General features: G+C 36.0%; 4 protein-coding genes across 6 annotated transcripts in view; 3 read left to right on the top strand and 1 right to left on the bottom strand.

Annotated features, from left to right (window-relative positions):
* Positions 1 to 19,321, top strand: part of LOC127836524 (uncharacterized) — a 149,573-nt gene extending 130,252 nt beyond the window's left edge. Inside the window, exon 3 of one of the 3 annotated variants that reach the window (XR_008028809.1) lies at positions 18,444 to 19,321. The gene's annotated coding sequence lies outside the window, so the exon portion shown is untranslated. The remainder of the gene's footprint in view (positions 1 to 18,443) is intronic. The other 2 variants (XR_008028808.1, XR_008028810.1) reach the window with 2 other exon arrangements.
* LOC127836522 (DNA replication licensing factor mcm7-A-like) overlaps positions 1 to 21,933 on the top strand; it is a 194,240-nt gene that overhangs the window by 95,430 nt on the left and 76,877 nt on the right. The gene's annotated exons all lie outside the window — the stretch shown is intronic.
* LOC127835469 (uncharacterized) lies at positions 393 to 4,128 on the bottom strand. Its single transcript, XM_052361916.1, has 3 exons — positions 3,578 to 4,128; positions 1,807 to 2,012; positions 393 to 464 (listed from the first exon to the last, which is right to left on the bottom strand). The coding sequence occupies exons 1-3, from the start codon at positions 4,065 to 4,067 to the stop codon at positions 393 to 395; spliced, it is 768 nt and encodes a 255-aa protein (XP_052217876.1). The 5' UTR covers positions 4,068 to 4,128.
* LOC127835468 (uncharacterized) lies at positions 9,299 to 17,220 on the top strand. The gene is made up of 2 exons (XM_052361915.1): positions 9,299 to 10,426; positions 16,739 to 17,220. Exons 1-2 carry the CDS (start codon positions 9,532 to 9,534, stop codon positions 17,218 to 17,220), a joined length of 1,377 nt encoding a protein of 458 aa, XP_052217875.1. The 5' UTR covers positions 9,299 to 9,531.

Raw genomic sequence — 21,933 nt, 5'->3', positions numbered from 1 at the left:
GTTTGTTAAATCATTACTGCATGAAGGCGCTTGTTACGGAAATTACGGAATAGCGTGCGTACAATGCATATAAATTTAAACTGCATAACACTTAGACACGGAGTAAGATATTATAGCTATAATCTTAAATCTCGTCACGCATTTCCAAACAAATCTTCATAAATAAAGGACTTAAAGAAACGCAATCACGAATTATGTATTGCTGCTGTTGTGTTTGTTAACAAAACAAATTGTACGACATTAATTTTTTAGGTTAAACAGTTAACATATTGAAAATGCGTTTCATATCTCATAATGATAATTTCCATCATGACGATATGTAAGGGTTAAGCAAACGTACATATTATTATTAGTACTTGTTCCGCGCGATTCAATTTCTACAACTTCGGTACTCACCCAAGGAATATGCGAGCACCAAACATCGTTCCATAGTTTCGGAGAAGAGCCCCTACGGCAAATATCGTCTGAAATTTAAAGGCATGTGTTTGTGTTATTTTTCAAGTTTTAAACTCTTTTTACATCCCAAATATCTAGTTCTGTGGGAGCTAATGAAACGAGTCGAGAACGCGACTGGCGATTAGGAAGTTAAGATTGCCTGTCTCTAATAAAATCATTATTGGCCGTGCTCTATGAAAAGGGGGTTTAATGCATGTGCGTATAGAGTCGTCCCAAACACTAATCAGGGACGACACTTTCCGCCTAAACTGGATTTTTGCTCAGAAGAGAAGAGACTTTGTGTAAACGAAAAATACCATAAAAGCGGTAAGTGTCGTCCCTGATTAGCATGTGCGGACTGCACATGCTAATCTGGGACGACATTTTTCGTACACGCATTAAACCCTCTTTTTACAGAGCACGTCTCAAATCCTACAACAAGCTGCAACTAAATTGACGACCTTTCATTAGGTACAAATCCCTGTACGTATGAATTAATGCATTTGTATGATGTGCAAAATAAAACATAGCTTATAATTGCCATTTAAAGATAAACAAGCAATAAGACTTTGATGTGTATACAAAGTTTATATTAAGACTAAGACACAAACTGTATTGCGCAGAAGTACGATGCGCATACCAGATGACGTTGCTATTAATATTCTACGAGGTATTCTAATGAATAATATGCAATTGATTCATACAATAACATGTACATCTCATACCCAGGATAAGTCGTAATCAAGTGCCTTAATATTAATGTACCAAAGATATGTAAAAAGTAAATGCATAACTTTCAAATATTGAACACGATTGGGAAAGAGGTATTATTATTATTATTATTATTATTTTAATTACTATAATTATCATTATAATTATCATTAGTAGTAGTAGTACTTCAAAAATATTTGTATTATTTTGTATTATTAGTATTATTATCATCGTCATCTTCATCATCATCATCATCATCATCATCATCATCGTCGTCTTCATCATCATCATCATCATCATCATCATCATCATCATCATCATCATCATCATCATCATCATCATCATCATCATCATCATCATCATCATCATCATCATCATCATCATCATCATATACCATCATCATCATCATCATCATCATCATCATCATCATCATCATCATCATCATCATCATCATCATCATCATCATCATCATCATCATCATATACCATCATCATCATCATCATCATCATCATCATCATCATCATCATCATCATCATCATCATCATCATCGTCATCATCATCATCATCATCATCATCATCATCATCATCATCATCATCATCATTATTAATATTATATTTTTTTATTTCATTTTTATGTTTGTATAATCATCAACAACCCACTTGCGCGATTGTAATCAATCCGGCGGAGGTAACCAGACTGATGGGGTTGCCAATCCGGTCCACCATAAAGCCTCCCGCGAGACTTGAGATGATTTCCGCCCACTGGACTGTGGAGTAAAAGCCCATGTACTGCGTCTCGGAGATGTCAATGTCCTTAACCACGTGCTTCTGAAGAGCCGACGGACTTTCACTGGTGATGTATTCACCTGGAATTGTTGTGGACTTTTATTCATGGGTGCAGTTCATATTTATTAAGGGTGCCGTGTTTTGTTTGTGGTATCCGGACATTCGTTCGGACGGACAATTGTTCCTACGCTTATTTGAAGAAATAATGAAGGAGAGCGTGTCCGGATTGTCAAAATAACGAAACATCGATTACCCCGGGGTGTCAAAATAACGTAGGAACGAACCAACTTCCGCCTTGTCAAAATTAGCGTATTAACGATAAGCCGCGGGAACGAATGTTCGGGATTCTGTTTTGTGTTTTTCTTTCATTTACGCTAACAACATGTTTATCTGAGGGCATAGATCTTTTTTAAACAAGTGTATGGTCTACGGCAATAATGGAACATATCCGATACGTCCGCATGTGATTATATTCAGAGGGCTAAGACGACCCAAAAAGCACTATAAGCGAGTACTATCGAAAATGAAATAATACCACTGTGCTAGGTCCGATAATTACAATACCTGAACGTGTCTTGAGCACATTTCTGAATCTGCAGAAGGGGTTAGACGTTTTTCTGTTTAAATAAGTCGCGCTCTGAGAAAACTGGGCATAATGCATGTGCGGAAAGTGTCGTCCCAGATAAGCATGTGCATTCCGCACAGGCTAATCAGGGACGACACTTTCCGCCTAGACTAGATTTTCGCTAAGAAGAAACTTTCTTTAAACAGAAAATATCATAACAGCGGAAAGTGTAGTCCATGATTAGCCTGTGCGGACTACACAGGCTAATCTGGGACGACACTTTACGCACATGCATTATGTCCATTTTTCTCAGAACGCGACTCAAATTATGGGTTGTATGGTATTCATATTGAAAGAACCTGGGTAAGCCTTCAACTTATTATCATAGTATGGGATTTATATTAGCAGGACATGGGTAAATCATAAACTTTATATTGCCATGGACAAACTGTGCAAGGGTGGTGAAGATTTTATGAAAATAGTCTCCATCTTGTATAATTTCCTTTTCAACATTTTAATAAAAGGGAAATAACTCTGATGGTTCTAGTTCAAATCTTACTAGCGTAGGGCTGGTGAATACTACATAAAAGATTGCTATCTTTAATAATGATAGTCTTTCCTTTTTCTTATAAATAAACGGAAAAAAATATAATCTCATGTTAAAAATGCGCATGCAAAAATATCAGTAGCTCTAGTAACACTGACTTCATGGTCCGAAAATAATCCCAATCAAGATTTGATGGTTATAATCAAATGTATAGGTTTGGATAAAATTTAATATAGAAAAGGAAAGTCTCTATCGCGATAACGGCCCTAAAGTGAAGACGAGCACGAACCACGGGCGACGCCTGAAAGTTTATACCCTAAACCAATGGCTAACGAGCACTTCACTCCCAGGTTAGCTTACTGCAATACACAATTATATATAACTTGAATCGTTATATACAGAGTGTAGCATTTCACAAATAAAATACACATTAAACGTAAATCTTGCAATACACTTACTTCACGGGGAAAACATTTCTCAATTGATTGTGGCAATGTACAAAACACACAAACGAGTATTGGTTTCATACTTACATAAACCTGCAATACACAAGAACACAAGTAGACCATATCTGTAAAGCCGTGTATTTGGTGAACACGTCAAAACGTCTGTATTCTCCACGATTTCGTCATCATCAGGCCTTTCTTCTATCGCATTAATCGATGGTTCCAAACTGGAAACGGCAACTTGGGAATCGCAACCCCAAACTCCGGATACGCCTGAACATATACCGCCGTATGTAATGTAATGTTTGTAACCAACGTCACTGTCTTTGTCGGCACCGCACAACAGCGGACTTGATTCGTTTGATGAGATATTACTTGATATTGAGTTGTGTTTATTTCTGTTCGTTATTAGTTTTTCTTTCACTTGATGGTATTCACTTGCAAGCTCACTAGTATATCTATCATGGGGTGGCCCGGTTGCTCCTACAGACGACTTCGATAACAAGGGCTTCCGTTCTGTCGCAGCATCTCCCATTTCTTTGTAAGCACACTGTAAATTCAATATAACGTGCTCCATTATAACGCAGAATCTAATATAACCCGGGTGGGTATTTGCTCCCTTATCCCCCAAGTGTCAATTTCTTTTTTAAATGTTTTCATAAAATTCAAGTTATGCGAGGCCCCTCGCATTGTTTGAATTATTACTCTATTATACTAGATTAATGGTTAATCCATTCTGAGACATTTTACAAAACAAGTGCGATAACGTATTGTTTGATGCAAATAAAGGTGTGAAAAATACCGTGTGTTTATAATTGTTTTACATGATAATGCTGTAACTATTTAAGTGCTATCGTTCTGTTGAATAACTAACAGCTTTGACGCTGTTAACAAGTTTTCCTAAGGTGTTTCATTTCATGGTTATTCATTGACGATATTTATTTAAAAACCGTCTGCTTAACTGCATCTGAAAACGTAGCAAAGAGAAATTATAATAGTAATTTAGACTATTAAGATAATCATATATGAAATTGCAGGTTTATTGTTAACCAAAATTTACTTTACTATCGCCCATTTCCAGAAAATAATGTGGACATGTTGCATTTAATATAAATTTAAAATCACTTGCCCATGGCTGTTAAAATTGAATCTGAACTGCTCACGATGCGCGCTGATAACGTTACCTGGTTTGCACATGTTCAATTGGAAAACCCCCGTCACATAATTCACTGTACGCTTTCCACTTCAAAAAAGGCGTACGTTTGCATGTATGAAAATCCAAATCACATTTATCCAAAAATTTGCCCAGATTTATTTTTGAAAGCAAAGTCGTGATTATATGGGATAATCGGATAAATATTGGACACCGTTATTTGCGTTATTTTGGATTTAGAGCTTCTATGAAAATTATAAGTATTAGTATGTTACAGCTATATATATCGATGATTATTTCATACTATCCTATCGAACAATATTCCCTGTTTATTCGATGTTAATTTATTCCCATTTTACACGTAAGCGGGCCAAAAACTGTGTTATCGGGCAGTGACCTGGTATAAATGAAAGTGGGTGGAGTTAATTTAAGTATTATTCGGTGATATAATAACTGTTCAAGACTAATTAATATCGTGTTCGCGTCTTCAACGTAATAGTCTCTAGAGACATACTAAACTATTTTGTGGACAATAAACGAATATGTCTCCTGTGGAAGTCTTGTCAGAAATGGTTCATCGGTCTATCTGAATAAGTCTTATTCGAAAAAGTAGGTCAACACCAAGGTCAAAATGAGGTCAGTTGATACGAGAGAGTTTTGAGTATTAAATTGAAGAATCAAAGGTTTTCAGTTATTAGTATAGATGTTATATGAATAGTCAATTTCTTTAAATAAAAATGACCTACTTAATAAGTAAAAGTACAAAAGTAGGTCAATATCAAGATTAAAATGAGGTCAGGTGATGTGAGTGTGTTGAGGGTGCTTACAGATAAAAAATAATGAAAGCATATCAGATGTGTAGCAATTATACTTTATTTAAGCCGACACGTGTCATTGTGAGCTAACAAAGAGCTCAGCTTCGACCCTCTTTATTAGACTTTGTTTTAAAGAAGGTCAATTTCAAGGTCAAAATGACGTCAGATGATGTGGATCTGTTGATAGAGTTCAAAGACATCATCCATGAACATCCCAATGCTTTTAACCCATTTATGTCAAGTGGTCTCTCCCATCCTTCTAAATTGGTTCAATTTATTTCCAAAATTAGGGATGTCTAGTATATTTATTTCTATATTTAGAATATTTCTTACAGAAATTCCTTTAAGCAAACAGCGTAGACCCTGATGAGACGCCGCATCCAGTGTGTTCTTCACAAATAGGGGAATGGTGACCGGGCCCGTCCAAAGGGGAAAAACGCGTCGTTTTTTTGGAAAAGGGGAAAATAAAAAATTCACTCTTTTATATATTATGATATTTATTAAATGAATACACATGAAAATAAATTTGAGATATATTTATCATAAGAGAGTTCTTTCTAAAAAAAAAATTCTACAACATTGGGGAAAAATATATACTCTTTTTTTAGAGGAATGTGGCAGAATATCGGCCCCGAAATTGCCATAAAAAACACTGGCATCATGCGGCGTCTCATCTGGGTCTACACTGTTTGCCAAGGCCTTTTTTCTAGACGCTAGGCATAAATGGGTTATGCAAGCGAAAAGGATGTTTAATGAAACGTGTAATTTTGGCTCAACCAAAATATTTTTGACCTTCTGAATGAGTGTAAGTGCAATAGTAGACCAATGTGAAGGGCACGATAAAATAGGGTGATATAAGTGAATTTTAAGTGTTGAAAGACATAGTCCTTGAAAGTATCTAAGCTTTGTAAGAAGCATTACCAATGTTGAACGAATCATATACATTTGGGTAAACCAAGAATTTTGACCGTCTTAATTAGTCTTAATATAAAAGAAAGTCGTTGTCAATGTAGACGATTTGCATGTGTTGAAAGTGTTAAAAGACAACATTCATGCAAGTGTTGCGGTTTTGTGGGCAGCATTTATTATACTTTACAATTACTATACTGTGTCATTTTGGGTTAACCTCTAATGAACGGAAGAACGAATGAAAGAACGACAGGCACATTGCTATATGCTCTACTGTATCAATAGATGCTGAGGGCATACACATGTAATTTACTATTCTACAATAGTATATTTTGATTTTTATAGTCTATGTCTGCTTTCTTATGAGTTGATATAATGGCTCAGACAAAAACGTGAGTTTGTTTACATATAGACATCGAGTAACATTATATACCTCTACATCCAGATAAGTATAACCAACAAACATTATGTAATTTTAAGTTCCTTTACACTATACATTTAACCACCTACTTTTTTATTGTTCTAATCCTCTACATCATACATGTAAAAGTTACTTTTAAATAGGTCCAAGAAAACACATCATATTGGTATGTTATTAATTATGAACGGATATTCCACGGTTTAAATTTGTACAAGTGCATCCAATGTAAAACTACATAGTTTTATTGTAAGTATTGAAACTAAACAAAATAATGTATTCGGATTTTCTCTACCTTCAGATATAGATCCAAATTACACGTTAATGTTCATCAGACATATTAATAAGGTAGTTTAACGTCTAGTCAGGAACACATTTCACTACATTCCGATTTATGTGCCAGATGTATAAATTACGTATCACTGATAAATAAAAATGCTGACATCCGTATAATGTCCATTCAAAATTATTCAATGATGTAGAAGAATATTATGAGTTGGACTGTTCAGGTTATTGACCTAAGCCTTAGGTCAATAACCTGAACAGTTAGTCTCATTTATAAGACGCGCAAAGAATTTAGAGATACTTTTTATATGGGCTAAATTCTTTGCTTCAAATATTACCCATATAAAAAGTAGCTTAATATTTAAGAGCGTCAAAAATTTGGACTATCACGGTGAATGAATGAATTATTTATTACAGCTAAGCTTACGTGATTTTTTTATGTCAGACGTACTTTATGTTTCGGGTAAAGAGCACAACATGTAATTCGTGATATGCAAGCGATGTATTTAATACGGAAGTAATTTCTACATACCGTAGTTACTATACGTTTTTGGACACATAAAAAATCGTGTTCGAAACTCTAGATCCACACAAATATTCCCCAAAATACATGTCCAAAAATTAAGAGACACCGTGAAAATATATACCTTTTTCATCTACGTTAATATGTTTAATGTCGTTTTACACAGATCAATGTAAATCGAAGTTGAACTTTGACCACATAGTACAAAGATTAGCTTTAATATACGGTGGTATTAACCTTTAATTAAAGTTCAATTCAATGCGTAAGCTATCGGATGAAAGCATCACCTGTATCGAGTACACATACGTATTTACCCAAACAAAGCGAACGTAACGGTTAACTGATTTCTTCCTTTTCATTTGAAAGGTTACCTGTGGCACACATGTCGGCGAATCTCTCAACGTTGTCGTTCATCTCGCCTAGCCATTGGTGCCCAATGATCTCATATCCTTGGTTTTCACCGATCTTGGCGTAAAAGTCGCCCATTATGATTATAATGTTCTTCTTTGGTCTGTTGTAAACCCCACGTTAAGGAGTATATGTGCGTCTTATTGGATAAAAACGTGTAACTACTTTCCAAACATAGGGCTCTTTCCATAACCATGATAACTTCTACAGAAAAACCCACACTCGATGCTCTTTCTTTTCTATACGTGTTCTATCAGTTTGTCTAATTATTCCAAAATAACCTCCAATTGATTTCATTCTTTGTCGATAGATAAACATGTGTGCGTCTGGTATTAATTTTCTTACTGACTTTGACCTTAGTGTTGCAAATACGACACGAAAATAAATCAAAACTCATGCCATAACATGAAAAGAAGCATATTGTGCTGATAAATGTAAAACTGCATTATACATACAAGTGTGCCGCAATGCCATGTATAAATTGATCAGAATTTTTCAATTTGGATATTTACTTATTTATACTGGCTTTATTGTTCTTGAGAATATATAACATACCATGTTAGTCGCTTTTACGTTGATTTTGTAATAAATACTTCTGAGATTAATCTACATGTACTTTAATAATTGTTTCCGACATGTTGAGTTGATAAGGAGACGGGGGGGGGGGCAACACAACTCAGGATTTGCTGCTCATTATCAGTTTGAGCAAAAGCTTAATTGTTTATTATCCCAGATTTGCTGAGTTTAGCATCAACTTAACCAGGAGTTAGATTTGAGGATTAAGATCGACCTCAAGCGCCGATTATACATTTTTCGTGATCGTAATGTTAGGGCAAGTCCTTTACTGGGGACTGACTTTGGGAAGTTTCGACATTACAATACCTATACGTACGAAGTGCATAAGGTCACAGCGAATCATGTGCATTTGTATTTAACGTAATCGAATACATTTGAGGCAAGTTCTGATCATAAGCTGTTTATAAACCAATTCATGACAGTCACTGCATCATGCGGCGTCTCATCTGGGTCTACGCTGGTTGCCAAGGCCTTTTTTCTAGACGCTAGGCATAAGTGGCTTAATCTCCCGAAGGTAAACGATATTTATCTTACACAACTAACTTACATAGAACCGATATAAAACGAACGAGAACACCCTCTGCTGATAACCCAAAAGTCATGGTATACTCAGTTGTTATCGAACCGCAAACGTTTTATAACATACTAAAGTGAATCATCTTACGAAGGTTCCGGAGATAGTCGATGTATCACGATTGGTATTTCCCTAACGACGTTTAGCGACACAGAGATAAACTTTAGGGCGTAGAAGGAAGTAGGACAGTTATAGTGTTTTATTGTTTTATTTGGATATCATTTGGTGTTCATATATATAATTTGGCAACGTAATAAAGCAAGAACATATAATTGTATATAATTTCATTTTTTATGTAAAAGATATTGAAAGTATATATTAAACTTAGAAACAGTGGTTTTCAAATCGAAAGTAGACACAGGTTCAAACAAAATTTCACAATGGCTTCTAAAAGATTTGTGGATTCAAACCGAGACAATGCAGGCGACTTTATTGGAGTAAGTGCTGTGACACAATCATGTGAGCCCTGTATGAAAACCAACGTATCAAAAACTGCTACGGTTTTCTGCAAGGATTGTGATGAATACCTGTGCGATACGTGCAAAAATCCGCACACGGTCTATAAACCAGGTCAGCATAACATTGTCAATTCACAGGGCAGTAAATCTTCGTCCGTAATACTCGACATGAAAGGAATGGACAAGTGCCATGAACATGCACGAGAAATAGAGTTTTTCTGCCAGGATCATTATAAGCTTTGCTGCGTTTCATGTGTTCTCATTCACCGGAAATGTGACCAATTGGATGAAATAGCCAAAGTATCCAGACAAACACGACCCGACCTGCAAGCATTAAAACAATCATTGATAAAAATGCAATCCGAGGCTGACGCTATGATAGCGGATTGTAAGCAGTCGGAAACTGGCTTCAATGAGTCCATTGCAAAGATTTCTGCAGAGGTGGATACAATGAAAGATCGTATCATACAACTATTTGAAGAAGCAAAGCAGAAATTAATAAGTGAGGCAATACAGTTTAAAACTGCCAAAGTCAAACGAATCGGGAATAAATGTGACGCCTCGCTCAAAGTTAAGGAAGAACTAAACAATGTATTGTCGATGTGTTGTGTCGTTTTAGAACGCGGAACGCCCAGTCAACAGTATATTTATTCAGAACAAATGAAGGAGAAACGGAAAACTATCGAATCAACTATAGATGAACAAAGAAAAATTACATTCTCATCAACAATGACAGTGTCTTTTCCAAAACAGGTTACTTCACTTCTTGAGATGGGAAGCAATTCTATAAAACTGAATTATGATGGCAACAAGACAGGTATTTTATTTCACAGTTACTTTACATTCGGTCTAATTTTAATAACGGTATTTGTCTATGCAGTGACAGTCCAGATGATAAGGAGCGGTATGAAGTTTAAACGTGATATTCTGAGTTAACTAACTGGATATTGTTACAATCGAACAGTTATTTAAAAATCAAAATCATTAAATGTAGTATGTACAATGTATGTTCAGAATTGCGCGTGCAGTGCGGTAAAATAGACATACGTAACTAGCAGTATTTGAGATCATTGCACTAACATCCCTATTAAATGAATATACTGATAATTTAAAATATTTCATTTTCAATTTTTTCATATATTTAGTAAATTTAAAACTTTAGAAATGTTAAACGGAATGAACAAGGAAACACACAATTGTTGTAAGCGATACGACACTAACGTAAGCTGCGCGACCATAAATAGATAAATACGGAACATGAACTGAATTTGATCATGATGGCGATAAGATTTATATTTCAACCTAGTTGATTTAATGATTTATGAATTTGTACTCTGACGGTTTAGGTATTGCAGCGCATTATTGTTGTTGTTGATGACGATGATGATGATGATGATGATGATGATGATGATGATGATGATGATGATGATGATGATGATGATGATGATGATGATGATGATGATGACGACGACGACGACGACGATGTGATGATGATGATGATGATGATGATGATGATGATGATGATGATGATGATGATGATGATGATGATGATGATGATGATGATGATGATGAAAATCCGTAAATTAATTTCGTATATTTTTAAAAGAGCAGTTAAAATACCCAGTCATATGCTGATCCCTGATTGGCCCAGCGCGATAGAATTATGAAATACTTTTTATTTAGGATCATTTTAATATTAGAGCTTTATTTGCAAAATATTTCATGACACTGTACCAACACAGATATGTGAACAAGTTTCCGTCAAATGGACTCATTCTAATAAAATAATATATAAGTATATAACAATAATACGAAATAATAATAATAGTAAAAATAATAATAGTACTACTACTTCTACTACTACTTCTACTACTACTACTACAACTACTACTACTACTACTACTACTACTACTACTACTACTACTACTACTACTACTACTACTACTACTACTACTACTACTACTACTACTACTACTACTACAACTAATACTTCTACTACTACTACTACTACTAAAAATAATAATAGTACTACTACTTCTACTACTACTTCTACTACTACTACTACTACTACTACTACTACTACTACTACTACTACTACTACTACTACTACTACTACTACTACTACTACTACAGTACAGCTCACGCAAAACCAACAAAGTCCGCGGCTTCGCCGCGGACAGATTCTTCTGTTAACGTATTTTCGCCGCGTATTTACTCGGCATGATGCCGAGGCACTCGGCGAAATTTCGCGGAGTGACGCCGCGTCTGTTTTTGCCTCGGCATCGATTCGCGGAGTAACGCCGCGTAGATGCGGCGATTCGTCGAGTATAACTATTTACAAATATTGATTGTATACTAATCTATAACACATGTTATCGAAATATAGAAACATACACAGAAAATACGCTGTGCGATTGTTAACATTTCTCTATATCTGCATTCATTTAATTAAATTATCAATCGGATGTCATCTGTCAAAACAATTATTGCGTATGTCGATAACTAGATCTCTATTGAGTTAAAGTTTAGACAGTTAAATCCCGTAGATTATTTCGGAAACGAGACTTGCTTTAAACGTCTGTCATGTCGCCAAAATTGTTGCTCAATAATTTAAAGAAAATAAATGTAGTATTAGATACACATTTTACAACATGTACATGATTCTAGGCTTGTTATTCTTTAGCAAGGCAACCACAATTCTAAAGATGGCTGCCAGTGCAGCAACCATCTGCGAAAAAAGAGAGACATATTGTTGTTGCTTTGTCTAAGTTATCTCTATAACATTAATATGAGGATAAACAGTGCACCCACATCTCAACCTGCGACACACTCTTTATAAATTTGAATGGGTTGTGTGCATTTCAAACTTGCGGTATAAAAAGCTATAACATAATTTTGAAAACTAAGATTATGCAATAGCGAACAACTTCAGTGCCTTCAGCGATTTGATATAATGTTTTATTTGACCGTACGATTATTAAACCTTTAACATAACATATTTTTATAAATCTTAAACTTGTAAAAATTCCAAAGTATGTATGTTATGTTCAAATACCCGTTATAATATAAAAATGAAGCTTGCACTCTGGTATATATTGTTGGGACGCATTGGCCATGGCATGTATTACTAGCATGTATTTTTCTATTGTTGAAGATCGTGTACCTTAAACATGATGAACGGGAGGGCTTGTGCGCTTGATATTTCGTTTATGTTAATACACCCAATATTTATAAGACCCATGGCGAACGCCTCATAAGTTTAAATTGTACTTGTGAAATCTGATACGGCTTTAGAAAATCCCGGTCTGTTGCAATCGATACCCCTGCAAAGCTTGTTTTTGTATATGATAACATAGGTTTGCAAGTACGTCCTTTAATTTTTGGGCTTGCTGTTTTAAGATTTTGTGAAATGGGAAGAACATATTTGCAATGCCAATTATTTTCAATGAATAACTTAAGTCGGGCAGACATAGCTGATATCTTATTAACTACTTTTATGTATAAAACTTCCGTGTGTAACGCAAATGCTTGATATATATTTGTTATTCCAATTTTCGGAACTGGACATACCGATCGTTAAACTGATACTAGATTTGCACACTCTTAAATAAAGAAAAGAAAATTCCCCTACAAGCTGGCCATTATTTACGTTATTGATAATACACTTAAAGTTTTTAGATGTGTATTTATATTCTTTTCCTACGAGACATGGTTTACTGGGATATACACGTAATAGGATGAGTTATTTTATTAAGTGCGATCAGTTATCATTTTCTGTTTGAAACAAGCATCATAAAATCGATTAATTGTATAATAGAAACACATAACATATTTTTATTATATATATTTATGGTTTTGAATTCATGTTGCATTTTATTATGTTTGTTTTTTTAATAAAAAAAGTGTATATCCTATGTACTGCAAATGACATTAAGTCTCGTCTTATTATCTACCATGTTGTACTTTATATAATCGTCTTTTCCATAAACTCATTATAAGTATTATGGATATGTGAATAATAAAGCACAAAAATATAGTACCACATATAAATGGGGGACTAGTGCCGCACCTTCATATATTGGCAATACACCTCATTCGTTTTCTTATTTCATTCAAAAGTGTAAGCTCCCTGTAACAGGCCTACTTTTATTCCCGCATCATATTACAAGCTTAATGTTTACAGCACACAGCGGTAACATGTTACGAAACTGCAACTAAATTGCATGTTAAAACCCTCTTAAAAATGCAATAATTTATGTCAAGGCCTCAATTTCATTGTGGAAAAGTATACCGTACTTAAGCATGGCCTACGTGCATGTTAGCGCTGAAAACATGACAGTGCGCCGTTAGTTTTCAAACAAACATTTGAATACGTATTGAATCTTTGCAATCTGATACAACGCCCGGGAATGGCGGTCTGATAAAATCAATATCCCAGCCAAGCCTGCTCTACATTAATATATTTTGCATACCAGCAGGCTGAATATAGTTTCTTAATTGTCCATGACAACAGGAAGATTAGTATCGAATGTGTAGAATTTCCAACGACTAACCAAGAGAGTATTACCACTTAAGAACAATTAAACAGGTGCATGCCATGGTGGTCTGATGTGTCATTATGCAAGGATATTTAATACGTGTTTCTTCCGATCATATTATTTTCCTGCCATTGTAAATGTTTTGCAATATGCATTGTATTATACATCAAGCCTTTTCAGACAACTATTTGTATGATCAAGAATAAGGAACATTCATTAACAACACGCTTTACATTGTAGTTAAGATCTTTAATCCTGTTACTTGCAAACGCCTATGCGCCATAGTGTGGTTTTCAGTAGTTATGTGAATCACATTATATTACATGTTAACTTGTATAAACAGCCATTGTATTTAAGTAGGTCATGGTTGTATTGATTGCTGAATATTTGTTTGGAGAGGCTTCTTAAGTTACAGGCGCGATTATGTAAATTGATTATTTAAGTCTAAAATAGTGTTCAGGTGATCATTTTCGTCGTCATTTTAAAGCTTTTTGGTAATGCGATCATTTTAAGTGTGGCGGTTAGAGCAGGTATAAATACCAAATGTTTCAATGCATATTTTGCCAAAAATCATGATAAAGGTTTACCACTGAAAACTTCACGTATCATTGCCTTCGCTACGTATATGTAAGGCAAACGTATAATGGTGTTACGATTACAACCTTTTGGTAATTCATGACACGCAAGGAATTTTGTAAGAATAATGTAATGACATTGTTCTTATTTTCTTAACGAAATGTTCAACACATGAATTTGCGGGGTACAGAATTCGCGCTATTTCGATTGCCAATGTGCTCCTGCGAGTAACTCGCAGTCTGTTCAGGTTTAATGTTGTTTGCTGCTCATCAGTATATAATGTTTGTAGATGAAGGCTTAAGAACTTGAATCGAGTAAGAAAGGTCTTAAATTAAATATAACTTTCCAAGGGACTACAAATGCGTGAAAATACGTATCTAAGTGGTAAAGGGTTAAATTGAAGCCTATTATGCTTGTTCGATGTACATGTATACACGTCAGTTTTAATGTTTAGCGGTCCACTTCTACATCTATGTTCAAATGCGGTCGTGATATTGAACATAATCAGCATCATCATCATCATCATCAGCAGCAGCAGCAGCATCGGCGGCGGTGGCGGGGCGGCGGCGGCGTCGTGGTCGTCATTTTCATCACCATCATCATTTGCATATGATACTTCACGTGTCTGAGATATATGTGGTTCCATTAGCTGAAATACAATAATGTTCTGTGAACAGCAGTATTTGGCATACGTACGTATTTTTTTATGCCCCCCCCCCCCCCGAAGAGTGGCATGAAGTTTTTGAACTGTCCGTCAAGCCGTCCGTCTGTCTGTCTGTCTGTCCGTCAGTCCGTCCGTCCGAACACTTTATCATTGGTCATAACTTTTGCAATATTGAAGATAGAAACTTGATATTTGGCAGGCATGTGTATCTCATGGAGCTGCACATTTTGTGTGGTCAAAGGTCAAGGTCATCCTTCAAGGTCAAATATCAAATATATGGCTTCAAAGCGGCGCAGAAGGGGGCATTGTGTTTCTGACAAACACCTCTCTTGTTAGTTGTTCGCTTGCGAACAATTAAGGTTAAGAGCTAGTTTTGCAAGTCGGTCTGCTCTTAACTACCCTAAGAAAGATGACCACCGCATCTGCTTGTGCACACTGATTAGCCTGTTTATGCTTCACCACTGGTACACTGCAGACAGTGAGTGTGTGTATGTAATCAATAGTGTTTAACAGCCTGTGCGACGACATTGGCCAGTTTGTCATTGAAATCTGTACATATTGGCTGCGTTCAGGGAAAACGGGGCCTTATGTATTTTCAATAAGTGGTGTCCTGTGCACACTGATTAGCCAGTGCAGTTCGCACAAGCTAATCAAGGACGACACTTTCTGATTCTATGGTGTTTTTCGTTTAGAGACAGTCTCTGGTACTGGGTTGACAATTTATGCATATGCATTAGCCCTGTTTTCCCAAGAAGCTGCAGTCAGTATACAATACACTAATTGTTTCAGTAATGAAGGAATTGAAACAGCGTAACGGTAGCGATACAGTGTGTTTAAATTATATTTTATTAAGAGGAATTATCCGAACGTAGTTAATATACATTTAATAAACATCATGATTTCGGAACTTGTAATCAGTTTCTATCCCAGGTAAATTATAGTTTATAAGATTGTTCGCCGAGTGACTCAGCGTCATATCACCAACAATTTCCTCGGCATCATGCCGAGGCGTGCCGCGGCGTGTCTCGGCGAACAGACTCGGCGACTCGGCGACGAGATGGTCGATGCCGAGTCGACTCCGCGAATAATTGATGTCGTCAAACTCCGCGGATCGCGGAATTTGTTGGTTTTGCGTGAGCTGTACTGTACTACTACTACTACTACTTCTACTACTACTACTACTACTACTACTACTACTACTACTACTACTACTACTACTACTACTACTACTACTTATACTTCTACTACTACTACTACTACTACTACTACTAATAATAATAATAATAATAATAATTATTATTATTATTATTATTATTATTATTATTATTGTTGTTTGTTACTTTTATTTTAGTGGACACCAGTAGCATTAGTTTGTCGTCCCCACCAAGGCCTGTCACCCTGGAGTTGCTTGTATCTGTGGATCTACCCAAGACTGAAGATGATGAAAAGGAGCCTCTCCTCAGTGGACTGGACTTCCTGCCGGACGGGAGACTGGTAGCCGTGGATAACAAAAACTGGAAATGTATCATACTGAATGAGCAACTACAGAGACTTGGAACCCCGTACAAGTTCAAGGATTACCCACAATGCGTCGTATGTGTGTCTCATGATACACTGTGTGTAACGGGTGGTGGTCATAAAGTAGTATGTCTCCTGTCTGTGAGTACAGACAATACCATCAGGCTGACCAGGCAGATCAATACAACATCAACGTTCTTCTCTATATGCTGCATGTCTCCATCTAACATGGTCGTTAGTACGTTCGATGATCCCCGTCCACTTAGAATGATATCAGTGGACGGGGTAGAGTCAGACTTTGATCACAATAGCTGAGAGTGCGTGCACGTATGTCCAATCTAAGAACACGTTAGTACTGACTGACCAACTCGCTCACACAGTGTACATGTACGACACCATGAATGGCACATCTAGAGCAGTCACTAATGAGAACATACAGGGGCCTCAAGGTGCCTGTGTAGGGCCTGGTGACACGGTGCTCGTGTGTAGTATGGATAAGAACTCCATCGTGCACCTGAGTGTTGATGGAAACATTATCGGTACCTACCCAGTGGATATGCAGAAACCGACCAGCATAGGTTTGTCTAAGAACGGCACTAGGTTGGCGGTTTCTAACAGTGTTAATGGCAACAAGAAACTTCATTTGTATAAGATATCACCGGCAATGCATTAGGTGACTAGTAAGACGTGATCCATGTGATCATGCAATGATCTACCATCATATATATTATAAATGCTCGGGAATGGTGATGTTTCAATCAATACGGTATACGTTTTGATTGATAAAAACTAAATAGTGTTGTTATTCATTTTTATTGCACCAGAATTTAAAACTGCCTATGTATTGTGAATTTAACAATATTAAACATTAGTTTTAAAACACTTAAAATAACGTCATTGTTTTACAAAATACACGGTGCTGGTGTGCAGTATTAGGAAGCACTCCATCGTTCACCTGAATGTTGATGGGAACATTCTCGGTACCTACCCAGTGAATATGACGCTTCCTTACAGCAATATTGATTTTCGTGAATTGATGTTGTTATATCAACTCGTAATACTATTATATTTGAAGAAAATTGAATAGTGTTGTTATAAGGTTTTATCGTTGAAGAATTTCGAAATATTTCGAACAAGCTATGTACTATGCATTTGTTATTATGTAAAATGTGTCTTTATACGTAACTTCAAGAAATGTTACATTGTATATTTGAATGATTTTAAATGTATTGTGTATGTAATGCTATATATATTTGCCTTTCATGCAACTTAACCGGTGTGTACGGTAGTTAGGCGCGTTAAGTATTTCTAAATGAATGTTGTTGTTTTTTAAAAACATTACTATGCATATATTTTCTTAAAGGGTCCGTCCAACAGATTTTGGCATGCATTGAAGCATGTCATTTAATGCTTTATATTGATAAATTTTAACATTTAACCTAAAAATCTCCAGTAAAAAACAAACAAGAATACAATTTAAGAAAGGAAAAAAATAACCCTCAATAGGGCTCGAACCTTTGACCCCTTGAGTCCTGGAGTAAAAAGTCTACCGCATTGACCACTCTAGTACTCTACCATCCATGCTCATGCATAGAGCGGATGTATTTTTTACCTTAGTATATAAGCAATCCTCATAGATTCCCAAAATATAACTACAACAACAGAACTTTTCAAAGTATTCAATCGTCTCGCGTCGCACGACACTTTATAATTTTCAGGTTTTCAAATCGTCAAAAGATGCATATAATAGATATTTAAGAGCATGATAAATGGTCAGTATTACTATTTCTTCAAAAATATCATAACAAAAACGAAAATTTGCGAATCTGAAACAACTTTTTATAATTTGTCAACTTACCAATCTGTTGGACGGCCCCATTAATACCATGAAAGAAATTGTGCGTTCTCTCAAAATAATGCTTGTTTTTGTTTAACGTACATTGGCCACTATATAATGATCAAAAAAAGTCGACTAGGACTAGAATTCCCAGCATGTCACCTGTGCCTGTAAACAGTCTTAGAAGCCTTGTATCGTTATAATGTAAAGGATACTATAAAAAGCCGTTAATGTCAGTTGTTGTTTGTTTTCAAATTAATTAGCATAACGACAATATCAAATTAATTCTAGACTCATCTTAGCTGTGTTATAATTTTATTTTAAAATTAATCAATACTTGCACTGTGTAACAATTTTATGTATTCGTGAATTACTGGGGCCGAGAAAACACACGCTTTAATTGAAAACCGTGTAATACATAACGCTCTGATCAGACATCCCCATAGCAACGTGCTGAGAATGATAAAACCGAGAATTCGAGTAAGGTAGTAAACCCATCATATTCAATGTTAAGAACATTTGTTTACAAATCATATTGTTATATTATTTTCTTGAATCAATAATAAATGTAAACAAGTTTGTCTGCTGTCCGATTACGATCCGCGACAACTTGTTTTCAAATCGAACGCTCTACTACGGAGGCCCTAATATCGTGTTTAACCCATTTATGCCCAGTGGACTCTCCCATCCTTCTAAATTGGATCAATTTATTTCCAAAATTAGGAATGTCTAATATATATATTTCTATATTTAGAATATTTCGTACAGAAATTCCGTTAAGCAAACAGCGTAGACCCAGATGAGACGACGCTGTTTGCCCAGGCCTTTTTTCTAGACGCTAGGCATAAATGGGTTCTAAGAACCCCTATCTTGTTTTGATTCTGCCTAATTCGTATGGTTATATGCATATACGCATGTTTTCTTCAATTTAAATTGCATGTAGTTCATTTTTAACTTTAATCACTTCCTACGACTTTGATTAAAAATGTACATCTTTATATGTTAAGGAATGTATTCCAATCACGATCAGAAAAGGTACGGGCGGCTACGACTTGGTAAATGAATAGCATGACCAATGCCATGATGCGTATATTATATTACATAACGGTGTACTTTTAACTCGTATAGTTTTGTCATTTGTCACGGCTTTTAATTTCTGGAAATGTTAACTTGTTTGTTTTGCCTGACGAATTCGTGAATACAATTTGTAAAGATAAAAACTAGTGATCATGTTTTTGTTATAACACGTATGCAAACATTGTATTTAACCGCGCTTCTTACCTAGGTGATCGAGGTTCAATGGCCAATCCCGAAGCATGTGAGTTAGTGGTCACCATACCGTACATGTGGGGTTTTCTACGGGTACTCCGGCTTCCCTACCCCACCCCTCCAAAACACAAGACCACACCAACATTGAAATCTTTCGCTAACAACTACATAGCTCTACACTGCAGTGATAATTCCAAATTCGTCCAAACTTTTGCGAGTCTATTAGATTAGATTAAGTATGTATACGTACTGGGGCACACTTCGGATCCACAAATAACGCAGCCTCAGGCGCGCAGGGACCTCACCAACTTCGACAAATGCACGCATATGTCAATAAATAACACTGCTGGGCAGTTTTAAGGCAGCCTTCAACTGCCTCTGCACGCATAATATCACAGTCGATGTTAAAAGTCGAGGTTTCTCCAGTAAATAATGGTTTTAAGAAAACAATGAATGTGTTTCTGAAAGTCGAAATTTCGCCACACTGTAAGCTAGTCCCTTTTACAGATTTAAGTATAGGGACGAAAGTGTTTAGGGGTCGTATTCCAGAAGCATCTTAAGTTAAATTGTATTGTTATCTTTAAAGTTTTTCATTTCGTATTGCAATAGTTTGCCATCAATATTTACATGAAAATAACATCATTATGTCATTGTTATTTTAGGAATACCAAAAACATGTGTTTCCTTATTAAGTAAAGAAAAACAAAACATTGTAATTTTGACCTTAAGTGAAATTATTTAAGAAATGACTTAAGATGTTTATGGAATACCATCCCAGGTCAGATAAAGACGAAAAAGAAAAAGGAATACACTGTGCGTCTCAGTAGGATGAACTATGAATGCGTTGATGGATTTGTATATTTAACCCATTTATGCATAGCGTCTAGAAAAAAAGGCCTTGGCAAACAGCGTAGACCCAGATGAGACGCCGCATGATGCGGAGTCTCATCAGGGTCTGCGCTGTTTGCTTAAAGGAATTTCTGTAAGAAATATTATAAATATAGAAATATATATACTAGACATCCCTAATTTTGGGAATAAATTGATCCAATTTAGAAGGATGGGAGAGTCCAATAGGCATAAATGGGTTAATAGCAGGTTTTTGTCTCAATTGCACATGTTGTCAGCAATTTTGATGAAAACAACAAAACCATGTGACCAAAATGAAACTTGTTAATTCATTAGTTGGCGATTGTGTAATTTTTAAATTAAAACAGTTTACATAAATAATACAAATAACAACGACCCGTGTTCAGTTACTGTTTCCGGAAGCATATGAGTTTGGGTAATTGTCACCATACCTGACAAGTGGAGTTTCCTCCGTGTACTCCACCCCGCCCCCCCCCCCCCCCCCCCACCCACACACACATAGCACAAGACCACACCCAAATTAAAAAAATCTTTATTTAACCACTTAATACCTAAAAATCAGAGCTTAAAAAAATCCCAACGTTCATGAGTCGAACACGTTAATTAGGTAGGAGTGCTGGGACAAACTCCGGGTACACACATAATGCAGCCTCCTAACGGAAGAACTTCATACGCTTCGGAATTCACACATTGATGAGAAATACCTAGTGGACGGTGGGTTTTTTAAATCAATTCTCCCTACAGGAAGAAGGCTCGTGTAAATAGGGACAAACGGAAGGCCGCTATAGATACATATTCGGCATAATCGCTGTTCGACAACCGACAGTGGAATGGCTATCTCTATATGCATATCAAGGCACCAATGGAAAAATGCAATATGCCTAAGAATGTGAGGACTATAATATATTCTAAACAACAGCACCACATAACGGATGCCAATGCTCGGCTGCGGGTGCAGTTTGAATAAATGAAAGCTTGTCAGAATATTGACATCGACATCGCAATAAGCACGCAAGAGGCGTTAAAGTGCTTGACATGAACTCACGCGTCGT

This window comes from Dreissena polymorpha, chromosome 6, assembly GCF_020536995.1.
Source record: "Dreissena polymorpha isolate Duluth1 chromosome 6, UMN_Dpol_1.0, whole genome shotgun sequence".
NCBI classification, from domain to species: Eukaryota; Metazoa; Mollusca; class Bivalvia; order Myida; family Dreissenidae; genus Dreissena; species Dreissena polymorpha.
Note: the sequence above shows the minus strand (reverse complement) of the source record. Positions and strands in the feature narration are given on the sequence as shown.

Coding starts and splice junctions, on each gene's coding strand:
- LOC127835468 (XM_052361915.1), top strand. CDS start 9,532: ATGGCTTCTAAAAGATTTGTGGATTCAAACCGAGACAATGCAGGCGAC. Junction 10,427..16,738: donor TTATGATGGCAACAAGACAG/GTATTTTATTTC, acceptor CTTTTATTTTAG/TGGACACCAGTAGCATTAGT.
- LOC127835469 (XM_052361916.1), bottom strand. CDS start 4,067: ATGGAGCACGTTATATTGAATTTACAGTGTGCTTACAAAGAAATGGGA. Junction 2,013..3,577: donor CTTGTGTATTGCAGGTTTAT/GTAAGTATGAAA, acceptor CAACAATTCCAG/GTGAATACATCACCAGTGAA. Junction 465..1,806: donor GATTGATTACAATCGCGCAA/GTGGGTTGTTGA, acceptor TTTAAATTTCAG/ACGATATTTGCCGTAGGGGC.